The sequence below is a fragment of the Diuraphis noxia genome, unplaced genomic scaffold, assembly GCF_037042655.1.
Source record: "Diuraphis noxia isolate RWA-SAM2 unplaced genomic scaffold, SU_Dnox_SAM2 contig0001, whole genome shotgun sequence".
Taxonomy (NCBI): domain Eukaryota; kingdom Metazoa; phylum Arthropoda; class Insecta; order Hemiptera; family Aphididae; genus Diuraphis; species Diuraphis noxia.
The window spans coordinates 11,989,076-12,009,179 of NW_028301711.1; the positions used below are offsets into that span (position 1 = coordinate 11,989,076).

General features: G+C 33.4%; 2 protein-coding genes across 2 annotated transcripts; both read right to left on the minus strand.

Moving 5' to 3' along the window:
- Window positions 1–4,705: 4,705 nt before the first annotated feature.
- Window positions 4,706–10,136, minus strand: LOC149059673 (uncharacterized). Its single transcript, XM_089216191.1, has 9 exons — window positions 9,640–10,136; window positions 8,335–8,742; window positions 7,691–7,802; window positions 7,125–7,347; window positions 6,832–7,041; window positions 6,358–6,483; window positions 5,738–5,965; window positions 4,985–5,662; window positions 4,706–4,897 (listed from the first exon to the last, which is right to left on the minus strand). The coding sequence occupies exons 1-8, from the start codon at window positions 9,786–9,788 to the stop codon at window positions 5,331–5,333; spliced, it is 1,788 nt and encodes a 595-aa protein (XP_089072317.1). The 5' UTR covers window positions 9,789–10,136; the 3' UTR covers window positions 4,706–4,897; window positions 4,985–5,330.
- Window positions 10,137–15,251: 5,115 nt separating this feature from the next.
- On the minus strand, window positions 15,252–20,019 carry LOC149059674 (uncharacterized). The gene is made up of 2 exons (XM_089216541.1): window positions 19,777–20,019; window positions 15,252–18,997 (listed from the first exon to the last, which is right to left on the minus strand). Exon 2 carries the CDS (start codon window positions 17,335–17,337, stop codon window positions 15,952–15,954), a length of 1,386 nt encoding a protein of 461 aa, XP_089072667.1. The 5' UTR covers window positions 17,338–18,997; window positions 19,777–20,019; the 3' UTR covers window positions 15,252–15,951.
- Between the last annotated feature and the right edge of the window lie 85 nt (window positions 20,020–20,104).

A 20,104-nucleotide genomic window follows, 5' to 3' on the forward strand; every position in this document is an offset into this window, starting at 1 on the left:
TCCCACTAGGATATTTTGTTCCGCGGGGATATTTTGTTCCACTCGGTGGACTTTTTGTTCCGTTTTGTGAATAATTTTATCCATTAAAAAAAAAATTATAACGGAACAAAAAATCCTAAAACGGAACAAAATATCCTAGTGCGACATTTTGTTCCGCGGGGATATTTTGTTCCACTCGGTGGACTTTTTGTTCCGTTTTGTGAATAATTTGATCCATTAAAAAAAAAAATTATAACGGAACAAAAAATCCTAAAAGGGAACAAAATATCCTAGTGCGACATTTTGTTCCACTCGGTGGACTTTTTGTTCCGTTTTGTGAATAATTTGATCCATTTAAAAAAAAAAATAATAACGGAACAAAAAATCCTAAAACGAGTATAGCATTTGAAGTTCAAGTATTGACTTAATACGTAAAAATTACGGCAATGTTCCAATTATCTTAGATAGAAATTCATAAAAGTTTTTCTTTTTAAATCTAAGATTTGAAAATTTAATACAAGGCGCCTATGATATTTCTGCAATAGCAGTTGAAAAATAAAAGAAATATATATGAACAATTTTTTTTTTAAAGCATTCAAATTTTAATTTTGACAACATACGTAAAAATCACGAAAATTCGTAAATGATCGAAAATTCGATGATCCTTGATTTATAATATTATAAAAGTTGTATTTAAAATGAAATTAAAAAAAAAATTATAACGGAACAAAAAATCCTAAAACGGAACAAAATATCCTAGTGCGACATTTTGTTCCGCGGGGATATTTTGTTCCACTCGGTGGACTTTTTGTTCCGTTTTGTGAATAATTTGATCCATTAAAAAAAAAAATTATAACGGAACAAAAAATCCTAAAAGGGAACAAAATATCCTAGTGCGACATTTTGTTCCACTCGGTGGACTTTTTGTTCCGTTTTGTGAATAATTTGATCCATTTAAAAAAAAAAATAATAACGGAACAAAAAATCCTAAAACGAGTATAGCATTTGAAGTTCAAGTATTGACTTAATACGTAATATTATTGTTATTTCATTATTTGTTTATATTATGTCTTAACAATTAACACAAAGCGTTGATTCTATAGGTACATCTCTTCTATAAAATCTTCTACATTCTCCTCCTTGCCTTAAATTAACAAATACATTTTTTAACAATTATCAAAATGAAGTAGATACCAACAATTTTGATAATTTATTACAATCGATCCCTAAAAATTGCTATAAAATAAATTGTCAATTAATTTATAACTAAAAAAACAATAAATAAAGATAAGTAATATAATAATGTTGTCTCAGTAACAATTGCAAATTATAAAGTTAATTAATTTATGATAATTTTTAGTGCAAAAAAATAATCATATTTTTAAGGGAATTATTATTTATTACTATTGTAGAGACCTTTTATAAGTAAATTGCCGGTGAGGCCCTTGGTACCCAGTCCGGGAGTTTACCAATTGCGCTTAAAATTACCTTTTCATATACCAATTGCGCTCTAAAAATGTTAGGGTCGATAGACCAATTGCGCTCTATACATTTTTTACATGTATTATACAGTTTTACAAGGTTTATGCAGTTTAGTCATTGAAATCTAAAATAAAATAATATTAATAATAATCAGAGAATAGGTGGTTAAATCATAAAGTAATAAGATTTTGAGTTTATATGATGTTTACATGATATTTGTATTTTGCATGCTTTAATAATAATAATATTTTTTTTTAATTATAATTTGAACATGGCATTACAATTTAGAATAATATAATTTGGTTAGTTTACAGAATAATATATTTGTTCAATAATACATTTTTTCACTACGAGGAAAGGAGAATATAATCATCATAAGTATAAAAGAACAATTGCCTACATTAAGATATTAAAATAATTCATTTAGTCACCACGAGGTATAATAATAATATGCTAATTTAAAAAAATATATAATACAATTTTCGTACATCACTCAAATGCATACTTCCGTGATCAAAATATGTGCGTGATAATAATAATGTTTCATAAAATTCCCGATACTGGTATAAAATATATTAAAACCAGTCACTTTAGCTAGTAATCAATTGATCAATAAATATCAGGCAAATTTTAATACAAGCGCAATTGGTATATTGACCGTAAAATATAAGAAGCGCAATTGGTACACTGACCCAAAAATATATGCAGCGCAATTGGTATATTGACCCTTAAATACAAATTTTGTTTTAGGCGCAATTGGTCCATAGCCCCCAGTCCGACCCTGAATGATACCTACCTATCATTGCATTCAAATCTAACCTACCATAGTCAGAGGTCCACCGTCCACCCCACCGCCTAATGTACAACAGAGCGACATCCACTTACTCACTTTTTTTTTTATCATTTTGGTTTCTGTCTGTAAACATATTCAAAATATATTTCTGGTTAGGCACGCTCAATTGGTTTATATAATATACTATTGATAAATATAAAGTTTGAACTATATTAGGTAGGTACTATACCCTAAGTACCTATAGGACAATAAAAAGGGCTTGATTAATTTTGAATATTTTATATGAATTCACTATATGATATTTATATACAATAAAAAATTACTAACTATTATTTTCAAGTGTTTGATTGTAGTACCTACACTATAAATTTATCTGAAGAATATGTATTCGATGCACACTGCGTTTGGCAAGATTAGGGGGAGGCAAATATAAACCTTATATACCTATTATAATGTATATTTTAACAAAATAGGTAGGTATATTTTTTTGTATTGGAAACGCTCTCAATAGTAACTAGATAGTAAGATGTAACTGTGGAAGACCCTATAATTTAGGAGAAGGTTCTACACATGAAGCTCATTTTGAAGGAAGGAGGCTGTATAGAGGAATACTGGGTAAAACCGATGTTCAATATTGTTTTGTGAATGAAAATTATCGGTTTTAGATTTATTTCATTCCTTATCATGATTCATGAAATAGGTAAGTTAAATAAGTATCTGCAGCGTTTTGGTTTAAATTTTTATTTGACGACAAAAATGTTTATTTTAATTATTATTATATTATTTACATATTTTGAATGTAATGTTTAAAAATGGGAGAACTACCTATACTATAATAATTATCATGATAATATGATATACGTCTAGTATAAATTTACAGCTTATAAAGATTCTGTTGTACCTACTATCTACTAGGTAACCTATTTTTATTTAGTATTATGAAGTGTAAGTAATCTATAATTTCATAATAATTAATATATTATGATTTGGGGCAAAGCGATTGTTTATTATTTTTTTATAATGCCTAAGCATTGATAAGTATCAATTTATTGTAGGTTAAAATTAGGTGTACACATATCTAATAAATAATTATACAATTACAACTTTTAAATATTACCTGTATATTTTAGGCATCTTGCAGGTACCTACTCAAGGTAATACTCTTAATAATAATATGAGTAATTAAAGATGTTATTTAACAATAATTTAAATTAATCTAGAGCTGTTGAGGAATATAAAGTACCATAAACTACATTATATTATTTTGTCAGGAGAGTGAAGAAAAAATAAATACATTTATGTGATCTTACCACTAAAAAAAGCAATTATTACTTAAATAAAAACAATTAATTACCCAATTTTAAATGAAAATTAATTTACACAGCTTCAAAAAGCAATATTATTAATATTACTTGTTTAAATATTTATGTACACTAGTTGGTACACCCTGAATAGTATATTAAGTATAACTTATAAAATACGATCTTCACAAATGTCATATGCTTTTAACTTATATTAAAAATAAAAATCATTTAATAAATTTTATGTTTACATTCACATTTAAATGGATTGATTTTTTTATAATACCTAATAGTAACCTTGAATCTCAGTAAGTAGGTTTTTAATGTATATCTAATACTAATACCTATCTATAGTGCCTCTATGGGAGAGACTCCCCTCCCACACACATACATATATATTATATATATTTCAGAATTTTTCATAGTAACTTTGGGAATGATATGTCTGAAAATTCCAAAAATTGTAAACCTTTAGTTTAGTTTAGTTTTGTGATTAATTTAAATTAAAAGTAGATAGGTATAAAAAGAATTGACCATGTGCATAATATAAGTGTTGAATTATTCATATAATATATTAAAATTAATAACAATTTCAAACTTAAAACTCATTTATTAAATTTAACAATATAAATGTAATCATAACTTTATTAATTATGGTAAAAAATCCAAACGTGGAAAAAGTGACGAGTTGCGGGGCCACAGTTTCATGCTTAGAAGCAACTCATCAGCAAACAATTGACAATGCAATATACATTTAAAGGAAAAGGCAGGAGGCTAAATTTTCATGATACTCCATTTTACTATTTAACTAAACGTTGGTTATTGTAATGATACATTTTATAACTTTCAATGATATTATTTCTTCTTTATTATTTATTTACAAAAAATACATTAATATAAATATCAATATATTAAGATATTTATTTTTTCTTTCAGTTTTTCCCTACATAATTCAGTTTAATCATATATAGTGGATATTCATTAAAAAATTTGACTGTAACATAATATTCATATGATCAGATCTGGAATTGAAGGTAATTAGGTACTTAATCAATTATGTTAGGTAAATACCTAACACTATATGAATATTAAATTTATTTCTTTGTTTATAAATAATACCTACTTATTATAATAACAATAAATTATGTAATGTATGCAAAAATAAAATTTATTTTAAACAATTAAATATAAATCACAATTTTCTCAATTGGAGATCTGCATAAGGGGCAGACATTTTGTTCTAAATGTTGCACACAATCCCCACATAAACATATATGCTCACAAGGAAATATTTTGGCATTAGCATATTCTTCATTGAGACATGCCACACATACTTGTCTTCCTAAAATCAATAACAATGATTGGAAAAAATAATTATTTTGTTAAATACTCATGGGAAAATATATATTAAATAATAAACTATACATACTTATAGCCATGTTTAATTCAATTTCGATACTCGGGGAATTAATTTGTCGTGGTAGACGCGGAAAAAGTGGAAATTGTGGAGGTGGTGTTACAACAGTAGGTGGTGATACCATAACTATTCTAGGAGACCAAGTACGTGACAATGATGAATTTCCCAATAAGTCAATTTCTTCTTGAAGATCATTGTTTTCTTCATCATTATGAAATTGAGACACATTTATAATCGGTAACGATATAGGACTATGCATTATTTGTACGTCTTCTTCTGCGTAGAAACTTATTTGAGGCATATTATGAACTGGTGTCGATGTAGCATTAGGAGTACCAACTTCTACATCAGACCCAAATTATGAATTAACTAACGGGAAAGTGTTCAGACTTTGTACGTCTTCTTCTGCGTAGAAACTTATTTGAGGCATATTATGAACTGGTGTCGATGTAGCATTAGGAGTACCAACTTCTACATCAGATCCAAATGATGAATTAACTAACGGGGAAGTGTTAAGACTTTGTACGTCTTCTTCTGCGTAGAAACTTATTTGAGGCATATGAACTGGTGTCGATGTAGCATTAGGAGTACCAACTTCTACATCAGACCCAATTAACAAGGATGATGTAGACAGTGAAGTATTTGGGCGATAAATAGCACGAGTGGTAATGTTATGTTCTTCAGTTTCATCTATAAATAATTTATATATATATGTATAAATACAAACAATATTAAATTTATTAAAATATAAATAATTAACCTTACCAAAGCCATTGCTGGTTGGTCGATCCATGCCAAAATTCGGGGTAGTATGCTTTGTATATAGTAGAAATTCGAATACACTGAACCTTTCATGGCGCAGTTTTTTGGTAGCAACACGAATTTTTTTATCTTGTACCTTCCATTTTTTTGGTTGTTCATGTCTGATTTCTATACCATCTTGAACTAATAAAAAGTCATTTGTAATTCCTTTCATGAAGGTAATAAGTTTCTCTGTAAATATATATAAAAATAATTATTAATTCTTGTTTTTTAATTTAATAATATTATATGCAGATTTTTAGGTTCCAATTTATATCAAGACTACTTGGGTCTAGAATTTATTTGTAATTATAAATGCAAATTATTAAAATGGAAATACTATATGTTATGCTTATGTTAATCATAGGTAATTGTTAAGTATTCTATTTGTTTTGAAATAAATTTAAATTTGTCAGGTCTCATCTATTGTCCATTATAAACAAGTATGTACAATAAAGACATAGACTTAATTATGGTTATAAATTATAATTATAAAACTTAAAAATAAAATAAAGAAATATAATACACATTGATAATTATGCATAATATATAATATCAAAAATTATAATAATATAATAAAGTACCAAGAAAAATCCATGGAGATGGGTGAGGATGTTGAATGTGCTTCATTAAATGCATATGACTGACTTCGAGATGATTATTTGTTCTGCGAACTCGATTATTAACAGACATTATGCTGCTTAAATTACCTATATATTAAAAAAATATATGATTTTTTTTTTTAAGGTGTAAGAACACTATTTGTTATAAAAGTCCAACAAAAATTAATGAGAACGGTTTTTTGGGGAAAATCATGTATAATATTGATCTGAATGTAAGTAATCATAAAAATGTAAGGTTAGCATAACTTTTAAATTTAATCACACGTATGAAATTAAAATGACAAATACTTTGTTCTATAGTTATTAGGAATATATATAGTATTTTAGTATAGTTGTATGTAACATCTAACCATAAACAGACTTCACAAATGGTTTGTGGTACTGTTATACTTTAAATAAAATAAAATAAATTTCATAGAAAAGATATATTCTTACCAATAATCCAAGTATTATAGTAGTATTTTAATAAAGATTTCATATTATGCCTATTTGTAATACTTAGAACTCTATGCAGCTCATCAATATAACATTGTAATACATTCTCAAATCCTTCAAATGTTTTATCTTTAGGCAATAGAGGAATTGCCATAAGCATATGAACAATGTCATAAACAGTTTGATTCCTACGGCATAAATCAGTTAAACCTAAATTTAACAAATAACAATAATTTAGAACTAACTTTAATCAGATAGGTACTTAAATACTGATGATTTTAATAAAAGCTGACCTTTTTTTTGAATATGACGCCAAACACATTGTGAATGGTGAAACCAGCAACCATAAATGTTTATGTCTGTGAACACTGACTTTATCGCTGCAATAGATGAATGTTCAAAGTCTACAGATATACATTTTGGGTTCCAGTTTCCAATAGTTTTTAGGTAATTGAACAAATGTATGTAACTGGTTTCTGTTTTGTTACTCATTAGAGCATATACTAATGGAAAACCCTGTAAATTATGTTAGAATTTAATAATACAACCACACATTTAAACATAATGCCTATAAATTAGGTATCTCAATTGTAATACCTATATATCCCCTATAATCAACACTTTAAGACTGATTTAAAAAATTGTATTTTAACTAAACTTATTATTAAAAATATTCTAGTATATATTAAATTTGGAAATTTATCCTCGATACATCCTTCATTATACAAGTAGCAAATTATTATTTGGATAAATATACACATATAAACAGGAAAACAATAAAATTCAATAATTCCATAAATTGTACATTTGTATAGTTGTGCATTGGAAATTATAATAAAATTAAATATATGAAACTTACGTTGTCCATATACATTCCCATGATAACAAAAAGTTGACAACATTCACCTTGAAATTTTGGAGATGCTTTAAAAGTTCCATCGATGATAAATTCGGTTCCACTTCTCAAGAGCCTAGATTTAATATGAAAATGTATAAATAATAGTTTGAAAATTGAAATATATCATAACATAAAATACCTATTTAGCCAATAAATTGGAATAGATTCTATGTATATAATAATAGTAAATTCCAAAATATTTTGTAATTAATTATTTATTTTTAATTAAATTTATATTTATTAAGTACCAATAGTTATAATATACATAACTTATTAGTGTGATTTTATGATTCAATGAAGGATATTATGTGAAGTCCCCATCCCCAAATATTTAAATATAAAATTACACTATAAAATAACACCTCTCTTTCAAAAATGCTGACCTATGTACCTGCATTTATTTATATCATAGACTATACTAGTGGTCGTAGTATGAATGTAGTGCCAGCGGCAAGACTGCACTGTTCGGCCTTATATTCTCCGTATATTAGTACCTATAAGGTCTATGATTTATATGCTTAGTCTTAGTGTGTATGATAGACAAGAACCATCTATATTACCTACCTACCTACTCTAAAAATAAATAGATACTAAAGAAAACCAACCTCTTTAATTTTGGAACAATAAACACAAGTGAAATGCCATCTTCCAAATTTCCAGATTGTCCAAAAAAAATATTCTGTCCCTCAATTTGTACCTTTTCTGCAAAGTCATTCAACATTTGATTTTTGAACGATAACATAGAATTAGGTTCAGGAGGCAAATTTTCTTTTTTTGCTTTTGACATTTGTCTCTTAAACATTTTATATGGCACATGTACACTCCTAAACTCTGGTCTAGCACACACTTCATTGAAAATAACCCTATGATTTGTTTGTTCTCTTGTCGCTCTATCTATTAAAGTTTTTCTAAAAGTAGCCAATAGTGTTTTATTTTTATTACAATGTTTATGTGACTTGTACAACCACAACGTTTCCATATCAGGGAGCATGATTTTCCCTCTTGCCGGGCAGCTAAAAAAGAATAGATATAGATTAGTAAAATTAACATTAAAAATATTTTTCATTTCTATTCAAAAATTGTGACGAACATTATCAACCATTTTCTTGCATATTAGGTAGGTATTGGTATATTATAAATTGTTCAAGGTGTTAGCTTGTAAATGAATAAATATATAGGTACTATAGGTATATTAATGATCAATAGGACCCGGAAGTTTATACACTAAAAACTACAGAAATATGTATGCAGTTATATTATGCGCTTAGATAATATGCTTGAATATATTATATTAACCAATTGGAGAAAAACATTGTTTTTAATGTCAAATGGAAATTTGAAAAATACGATATAAGAATATCTTGTAAGTTTTCTCAATATAATTAATGTCTTAATTTTTTTATTCAAGAATTTTCATACTGGTTCTTCATAAAATATTTTAAAATATGCTCTAATAAATTGTAAAATTAAGAAACTTGCTCTAAAATTTAAAAACCACTAAATATGCACTAGATGCCTAGGTATAAACTTTTGATATGTTTTTTGTTGTGTCTTGAAATGCATTCCTAGCGCACTTGGCAATAAATCTAATGGTTAAAAAAAACTTTCTGGCCCTAATGATCAATCATAAGGCCATATTAATAATGTATTATAATATATTATATATTATTCAATTATTCCAACTACAAGATATTGAAGCACTCCTTACCAACCTATAGAGTATAGGTACAATTGTAGTATTATACCAAAAATATATAGGCCTTAATAATATCCATTCAGGCTAATGACCTCAGTTGTCGAAGCCTTAACCCAAAAAAAAAAAAAAAATAATAATATCCATTATATATTAGGTAGGTATTACCTACCTAATAAAAATACCTATATAATGTTTTAAATTGTTGATCACTTACTTTTGATCAGATATTCGCCATTTACTGCATTTCAATATATAATAACTGGGATTTTTTTGTTTTATCCAATAAACATTGTCGTCAACGTCTTTGTACACAGCACAATTTGCACGAATGCCAGGAACTTCAAAAATTTGTACCATTTGCATTTTAACTTTATTATAATCGTAGTTAAATAAATAAAATAATATACCTATACATTTGAGCTATTAATGTTATAATTAATAACTTTTATATAATAATACCGACAGTCCGACAACACCAACAACAATGAACATTAAAGATGTTATCAAGAGTGCACAACAGTAGAAAATTGGAATTACACTATTTCTCGCGTACTAAACAATCAAGTATTCTGTATTATAAACAGTATAAACTATTATTACTTAAATAAATACCTACAAAGAAAAAAAGAATTTATATTTGTCAATTTTCATGTGTTCTAAATCGGTTCTCACTACCACACATTACACAATGCGCGCACAAGCAGCAGTACAACAACCATTGTCGAAACTGGTTATTTATCGCCGTGGCGAGGCGCACGGTTTATAAATATCTAATATTTTGATACGAAAATATTAAATAATAATGTTGTCAATGAATTTTGATAATAATCTGATTCTGATACTAAAATTAATTACTTTATTCACATTTTCACAATTACATCAATAAATATACTTAGTAAAATCGGCGCCTAAATTCTTATTAATATTGACTTATTATCTAGTTTCAAAATTGAGTATTAACTAATTAGAAAATTAGGGCGATAATTAGTATGACTTGAGACAATGTCGAGAGAGAAAAAAAACGTTATCCACCATTGCACAACCACAAATCGTTTTGGAGCGATTTCGCTAATGGTTTATGGACGGGGACGACCGCGCATAAAATACTAATAGTTTCCTCTACCCCTTTTTTTAGTTAAGTATTCTCGGTCGGGTATTAGCTAAGGGGGACCATTTCTTAACCAAACTTTTCGATTAAGCCCCTCTAAAATGTACTCCTGGAGTCGGGGGTCATCAAACCCCCCCTCTACGTGAAATTTAAAAATGTTCAGTTTTTGTAAGACATTTCTGAAGGTCAAGATAAGGGTAGATTGGTGCCTGGTGGTCGGTGATCAAATTCGGCATCTTGTTTCATGACAGTAGGATCGGTTATTCCCCGTCTTTAATGGCTTCAAAAGTTCAAATTTTTTATTTTTCGGGTTTTTTGGCACGGATACTTATATTTTGGAGCCATTTTGGTAGTCGGATTTTATAGAGTACTTTTCCTCAGATCGATTGGTACTGATATCAAGGTTATCCAACTTTTGGTTCGGGAGTTATGATTTTTTATGTGTTCGTTGTACTTAGAAAATAACGTAGTTTCGTGTTTTTTGGAATTTGAGTTTTCGTTCGATCTCTACGAAACTTGAGATCCTGGTACTTTGGTGTTTGACCATTCAAAAAGGTCCATGGTCGAAGTACGTACGACCATTATTTCACCCGGAATCGGGTAGAAAAAAGTTGAAAAATGCATTAAGTGATTTTTCGAATACCCATACGTTTTTTACAGTTTACGTCCATTTAACGTCTTGGATAATTATTATTTTGAACTTTTTTTTGAAATTTACCTAGTAAATTAACGTTTTACCCTTAGATCTGTGCTATAAGTGGGATTAATTCTGTAATCCCAAGTCGTTTTTAAAGTGTGAACATTTTAAATACAGACGTATTGTTTATTTTTTTTTTACTATTATGTTTTTGTTTGTTATTAGGTTTTGGTCGACCAGACCAATGTAACGTCTCGCACGGGGCCATACCCAGATTCGGCGTGGAGTGCACATTGACGAGGCTAGCATAGGTCGCCAACCCACAGCCGAGATTCGGAAACCGGAGCATATGGGATTTTTTTTTACATATAAAATGAATAAGTGACTCGGAAAAGGGGAAAAAGTTAAAAAAAAAAAACATAGATATGGGGAGTGATTATTTAAAGTATATTAGGAATAAAATTTTAATTTATGACCAAGAAAAGCCATACGGCATAAAAACTTGGCCGCCACTGAAGGTCACCGATCAGATACAATAGATCAATATAAAATATAAATACATAATAGAATAAAATATGGAATTTGACTGTATGTCAATTTCAAGCATGGCTCCGGATATCGGTCACCAGCGTATAAATAAATCAATAATAACATATCCACATAAAACATAGTATACGTATACGGATCATCAGAATATTATAATATATAATTTCAAAGAACACCAAAGGTGTCAAAACCTATTTAATTTTTATTAATACAAATTCACCGGCCAAGGTGTGGGTGTGTGTGTGTTGTATTCACAACATTAATAAAATTATACTACCATCATTGTTCAGGGCCGTTGAGCGTCGTCCCGAAGACGCACTCGGCGACTTTCTTCTTCTTTACTCCGACATGCTGTGGTCCGTAGAAGCGAAGAAAATATACTAATACGAAATGGCCGTGACCGGGCGGGTTGTTCACCGGACAGCGTTGCATAATAATGTTGCGTAATAATCATCAAATATGTTTGGCCGGTGAACTTTACATTTTTACATTATTATTACCTATGCCGTTAATGAGGTGTTAATAATGCGATACAGTGTCGGCCAGTCATCCGAACCACGGGTACTAGGTAGGTATACGTGACAGTGTGTGTGTGTTGTTTGGTGTTACCTATGAGCGGAGGCAAGAGGGGACCGTGGGACGGAGAGCATTATCGCATCATGGTTCATAATAATTAATAAATGACAAATATAATTTCGATCGTTACAGAAACCCCCCTGTAGAAGTGTTTCGGACATGTCTGGATCGCTTCTACATAAAGAAAGTAAGGGAGAAATTGTGTATATACATGGATCATCAACTCAGATTCGGACCTAGTCCGGTATCACGATGTTTTGATTGAACTGTAATAGGATGGATATACTTCCTAAGGAAAATAACATTATAAGTTCCACGAATTTCATTCGTCACAGGATCAGCCACGACATATGCATTACAGCTTCTAATTTCAACGACTTTATACGGTCCTTCGTATAACATAAAAAATTTCTTTATCTGGTGGTCAACGGCGGAAGAGGATCGATGTGTACGGACAAGAACTTCTTCCCCTACTAGGAATTTAACGGCTTTTCCATGGCGGTCATGACGAATCCGGCGTTCCTCAGCCCTTGTGCGTTGAACTTCGGCAGCCATGGTAAGCTTAACCATAGCGTCATCACTACGCCTCGGGGGACATTCAACAGCTTCGTATATGGGACTGTACCTGTCTGTCTTTAAAAATAGCTCACTGGGAGTAAAACCCGTCGACTCGTGAGCGGTGTTGTTTAACACCCATTCAATATACCGGACGTATCGAGGCCACTCAGTATGGGATTGATGACAATACGTACGAAATAATCTACCTAGCTCGCGCATAACCCTTTCGGCTGGGTTGCTTTGAGGATGATATACGCTAGTAGTCGTAACCGATACACCAAGGGCAGAAAGACGGGTTTGCCACACATGGCTAACAAACTGGACTCCGTGGTCTGATACAACGGTTTGAGGAGTACCATGGACTTCTATATAGTCGGTGATCATACGATTTGTTACTATAACTGCAGTAGATCGTTTGATCGCAAATAATCGGACAAATCGAGAAAAGCAGTCTAGTACAACAAAAACATACTTTACGTGATTCCACCCAGATGGCAATGGACCATACAAATCAACACAGACTCGCTGGAGGGGTGCATTGGCTAGTACATGTTGCATTTCACCTTCTATCCTTACGGTACTGACTTTTGCGCGTTGACACGTATCACAACTTTTCACAACCTTACGCACATTTCCACTTAAATTTCGAAAATAACACACATCCCGGATGGCTAAAATACATTTTTTCGGACCGACGTGCCCAAAGTGTACGTGGAATTTTGTAATCAGTTCATCAACCCGATGTAGGGGTATACATACTAGCCACCGATCAGAATCTGGATGTCGACGATAGAACAAAATGTCTCGATACATACAATATCGTTCAATAATAGCACTCAGAACGGTAGACTGATTTAACAGGAGGTCAATTATCTTCTGAAGCCCTAAATCCAACCGCTGTTCGCATAGTATATGTTGAAATGATTCTATTCGAGACTGATATTCAGAAAGTAGCTTACGAGAAGTAACTACAAAAATATCATGAGAATCGGGTTGGTTACGGATTAGATCTCGATTTACTGGATTGCGAGACAACGCATCGGTTATGTTGCTGGGACCGGTTATATACTGGATTCTCAGGTCGAATTCTTGTAGCACAAGGGTCCAACGGGTGAGACGCGCATTGCGGAGTCGACAACGAAATAAAAAGGTGAGAGCCTTATGGTCAGTCAGTACGTTGACCGGGTAACCAAGAATGAACATCCGGAATTTTTCACAAGCAAATACTATGGACAGTAGTTCCAATTCAGTGATACTATAGTTTTTCTCGGCGGCGTTTAAGGTTCGACTAGCAAATCCGATCGTTTGTCGCTCGTTTAATGAATCAACTTGAAATAATTCCACCCCAAGACCAAGTTGACTGGCATCGGTTTGTAAATAGAATTCTGACTTGAAATCAGGATGGGCAAGGAAACGTTCAGTAAATGCAGATTTAACGGAATTAAAATTCGCCAGATCTACCTCGTTGAATCGCCACGGAACTCCCTTCTTGAGTAACGCAATTAATGGACCGATCAAAGAAGCATGGTGGTCGGTAAACTTCCTATAAAAGTTACAAAAACCTATAAACGACTGAAGGTCTTTTTTGTGTCGAGGAACTGGAAAATCATGAATCGCCGACAGTTTTGATGGGTCCATTGACATGCCTGACGGCGTGATAATATGGCCAAGAAATTTAATTTTATCACGAAGAAATTTGCACTTGCTAAATTTTATAGACATACCTGAGACAGCTATTTTCTCAAATAAAAGACGGAGGCGACGCATGTGTTCGTCAAATGTCTTTGATGACACCAATACATCGTCGACGTAAATATGAAGATCTCCCAATCCCTCTTCGTTGTGGTTTTCAACCGGATTGGAGAGAACTGACTCTAGGGCCTGTTGGAATGCGGTATTGGATATGTTCAAACCAAATGGTACGACACAAAATTGGTATGTTCGGCCGTCGTACACGAACGCGGTATACTTCCTAACGTCACGGTGTAGAGCAACTTGCCAATATCCGGCCGTAAAATCGATACTAGAAAAAATTGCTTTTCCTCCAAAACGGGCGAGTAGTTCGTCAAGAGGGGGCGATGAATCACGCATAGGTTGTATGATCTTATTCACCCGTCTGGCGTCTAAACATAGTCGAACAGAACCATCTGCTTTACCAACACATATAATTGGGTTACTATAAGGCGAGGAACATCTTTCGATGACCCCCCACTCTAACATATGAGCCAATTCCTTTTCAACTGCAGGACGGCGGGCAAACGGTACTGGATATGGGCGGATCTTGAAAGGAATATCCTCACTGACATTGAAACGACAGGTGTATAACAAATTTAATCCGGGACGAGTGCGAAAAATGTGGTGATGATCACGAAATAGATCAACAACTTGAACAAATTGGTGAGACGATAGATTAGGGACCGATAAAAGGTGTTCAGTTATATTGCCAAAAGGTTCTAGATCGTCGTCTACCCGTACACTACAGATTACGTTGTGGTTTGTGGGCGTTTGGAGTTGCCGCGAAATCATTTCCACACTAGCTATACAATGCTCAGGTATCGATTTCGCATAATCTTGTGGTGAGATGGATAATGTAAATAGAGTATCTAAACGGTTAATGGCTTCATCATGTGAATGTGAAAATGGTATATTAATTGACCAGCGGGGAAGACATACAACCCGTTCAGAGTAATCTAAACACACTTTGTTTTGGGTCAACCAATCATCTCCTAGGATAATAGAGGTCGCTAGATGAGGAACAACAAGACAAATACAATCAGAGGTATGACCGAGAACAGAGAATGGTATAAGAACTTGGGTAGTGACTTTCCGGCTACGACCTTTTACGGCGGTGGATATGGTCACTCCCGTAACGGGTAAAATCGATAATTGCTGTCCCTCCGGGATGCTTCGTTTGATAGATGCAAAGATCTCTTCAGATATGGCTGAAATAGAAGCACCTGAATCAAGTAGGGCGTTGAATGGTTTATTATAAATAGAAATTGACAACTCGGGACGTTTATATTTTGGCGAGACTCCATCTGTGACAATCTGGGTGGACGGTGTATGTTCATGGATATGCGAGACTTCGTGACGTGACATACTTACGTACGAGTCTCGTCGGCATTTCCCGACAGATCCACTTGTGCTACGGGGCGGGGCCCGGCGTTCTCCGGTGCCTGCATCCGTGGTTGGAAACGATAATTGTCGCGACGAGGAGCATTATAGCGTGGTTGTTGATTGCCATTGTTATGATGTTGGAATGGTGGTCGAACTTGGTTGTCTTCACGACGTCGATCACAAAATGATGCAGACTCTTCAAACTCCATCAAAACTGATAGCAGTTCATTGGTATCGCGTGGTCCTCGACCTCGAATGGCCATTCCAAGCGGTGTGGGATAGTGCTGAATAATGGCGGACACAAGATCAGATTGCTCGATTGGTGGATTGAGGTATTTGGCCCCAGCAATCCATTTCATGGCATGCGTAGCTAGACCGTCGGATCTAGTGTATTGGTACGGTCGAAACACCTCATTTCGGGCTTTGCGTTGAGTTGCCGAAGACCAAAAATGCTGGAGGAATAATCGGCGAAACTCAACGTATGATTGGGGTGATGGGATTAATGACTCATACCAAATTTGTGCATCTCCCACTAAACGACGATGTACAGAAATAAGTTGTTGGGCCGGTGACACAAATACGCTTTCGAAGTAGGCATCGACCTGACCAATAAACTTCTGTGGATGTATGACTTTGATCTGTCCGGAGAATTCAGTTACAGCGTCCTGAAACCGCTCTTGAGATCCCAAAAAAGATGATCTTTGTGAATCAAAGGTATTCAAGAGGCTGGTTTCAGGGATCGTCGGGGGTATCGAAGACACGTTATTGCTATCAGACGAATTGAGAGGGACAGTAGTAGATGACAAGATTGTGGGCTTCAGAATTTGTGACAGATCCGGGTTCGTCGATGCTCGGTACTGATCCGACAACCGAGTTACCTCCTTCCTCATTTGAATAATTTCATATTCTAAGGTATTAAGACGACCATCGGTAACCTGTTTGTCAGTGGTTTGTTGGATAGCCCGATTTTTTATGACAACACTCTCATCCTCTAATTTGGCCAAACGAGTATCCGTTAGTTGGTATCGCTGAATACATTGATTAATTCCCTCTTCCGTCTTTCGATGTAGAGTTTCAAACTGTGTCTCCGTTCGGGAATGATTAGCATTCATTTTAGCCATCATTTGCTGAAGTACCGATTGAACACTTTGGCCTGTTTTCGATTGCTCGGATACGGCTTTTGCCTGAGGGCCAGAAGTTGTCACTACAGACATAGTAGGATTTGTGGTGGTACTCAAAATTGACGTAGTCGATGGTGTGGTTGATGTTGTAGTATTCGTAACGGGCAGCATCTTGGTTCTCTCTTGCGGGAACAGACTATCAATCAAACGATCGGGGGGACGAGTCTCTCGCTTGCCAGCCGCGTACATCAACGACGAATAACGAGAATCACACAGCCAATACAGAAAACACGTGTCTATTCGTAATGAGTGAATCAAAATTCAAGATAAATAAAATGACTACTTCAAAAAGAAATATATATTACTGTTGACTAGACACAACACGAACACAACCAAACGTGATTCGTATATTACGCAATTCAAGACAGAGAAAAAAACAAATGATATAATAGAGTAGTGAATATAATATATATGATATTATAATAATATATATAATAAGAATAATACGATAGAAAACTTCGCTTTCAATAACAAAATATACTAATGAAATATTATGGATGGATGTCATCGCCGATACGTCGGGACGACACTCAAAGCACACTAACAAATTTGGTAATATATTCAAATATCATCCTTGGCCGGGGTAATCTCATAAATCACTTAAACAAACTATCTATAAACACAATAAATTGACAACATATACACTGTCATCAGAGATCTCGCATAAAAATAAAAAAGAATAAAAGTAAAATCAAGACAACATACATGCGAAAGCATGTCTACAAAAATTCACCTACGCAGAAATGGTGGCGAATGTTACAAAAATCATGACGAAAATTTCATGAGAGAAAGTAGAGAAATATATATATAGATAATTGTTCACCACATTAAGTATCAATACTCTTTCTTCAAATTATATACTACTCGTAATGCAACGAGGACCTAACAACACGTATACGAAACGTACAACGAAAAGCACAGGCGTGCGACATCCTATAACGCGAGCGATATACGTGCTCTCCGGTCACCACGGGACATACAATTTGTGGACAACTTATAACTAAACATCAATGTGTGCACGGGCCTAACGGGGATAAAATATTTAAAGTTCGGTCTACCAACCGTGAGAATATGATTAGAGATCAAACCGTACCTATCACGGTTACATAGATAATATAATATAACGGTTTTTTTTTTTTTTTTTTTTTTTTTTTTTTATCCAGTATACATAGTATGTAAATATCGATGACACTGATTTATCATTGTTATGAAATAAATAATACGCAAACGCGGAAATAAATACGGCGGACGGAGAAGTCTTTATCACAATACCGATATCAAACGAGAAAGTCGACATACTCGCTGATCGGTGATAACGCCAAATCATTAATAAATATATTTTATATATACGATATTATGTTCAAATAAAATAAACTATTAAAACGTCATAAATTAGGACGAGGAGATACGATAATATTAATGATTATGCAAAACGTTGTAGTAATTAAAGATAGATATCGGGGAACGATCGCACAGCCGTACTGGAACGACACGCACCCAATTATAAATATTAACACTGTCGTTCAACAGCGGTAGACCGATAAGAAGCAATTACGAGCGGTTACACAATAGAACCAAAATAGATAGGATGAGACATATAATATACAGGTGCACACAAAGACGCGTACAAATAATATACTTAAAATTAAGCCCTAATGCTCTGCCGCTCAAATCTGCACTGCAATGACGACGAACACCTCCTCGCGATGTCGATGGGATGTCGATGGAACCTCCGAGAGCTGGGTCGGCAACATCCGGAACGACGGGAATACACACACACTATCATCCTCCGATCCCAGCATGGTGGAGAGCCGGATAGCCCGACACTGTTTTAATCACCGGAGCATTTCTGAAATTAACGCAGACAGTACTGGTTCTACGCAACACTTAGGCATACGCATATATACGTTTATACACCTCCCATGGCCGGTATTGTTACACTACCACGATGCATGGTGGGATACTATATATCTAATAGATATTATATTAGACCGACAGGTCATCAGTGCATGGTATATACACTTGAAATAATCCTGGCAAGGTCGCCATCTGTAACATCTCGCACGGGGCCATACCCAGATTCGGCGTGGAGTGCACATTGACGAGGCTAGCATAGGTCGCCAACCCACAGCCGAGATTCGGAAACCGGAGCATATGGGATTTTTTTTTACATATAAAATGAATAAGTGACTCGGAAAAGGGGAAAAAGTTAAAAAAAAAAAACATAGATATGGGGAGTGATTATTTAAAGTATATTAGGAATAAAATTTTAATTTATGACCAAGAAAAGCCATACGGCATAAAAACTTGGCCGCCACTGAAGGTCACCGATCAGATACAATAGATCAATATAAAATATAAATACATAATAGAATAAAATATGGAATTTGACTGTATGTCAATTTCAAGCATGGCTCCGGATATCGGTCACCAGCGTATAAATAAATCAATAATAACATATCCACATAAAACATAGTATACGTATACGGATCATCAGAATATTATAATATATAATTTCAAAGAACACCAAAGGTGTCAAAACCTATTTAATTTTTATTAATACAAATTCACCGGCCAAGGTGTGGGTGTGTGTGTGTTGTATTCACAACATTAATAAAATTATACTACCATCATTGTTCAGGGCCGTTGAGCGTCGTCCCGAAGACGCACTCGGCGACTTTCTTCTTCTTTACTCCGACATGCTGTGGTCCGTAGAAGCGAAGAAAATATACTAATACGAAATGGCCGTGACCGGGCGGGTTGTTCACCGGACAGCGTTGCATAATAATGTTGCGTAATAATCATCAAATATGTTTGGCCGGTGAACTTTACATTTTTACATTATTATTACCTATGCCGTTAATGAGGTGTTAATAATGCGATACAGTGTCGGCCAGTCATCCGAACCACGGGTACTAGGTAGGTATACGTGACAGTGTGTGTGTGTTGTTTGGTG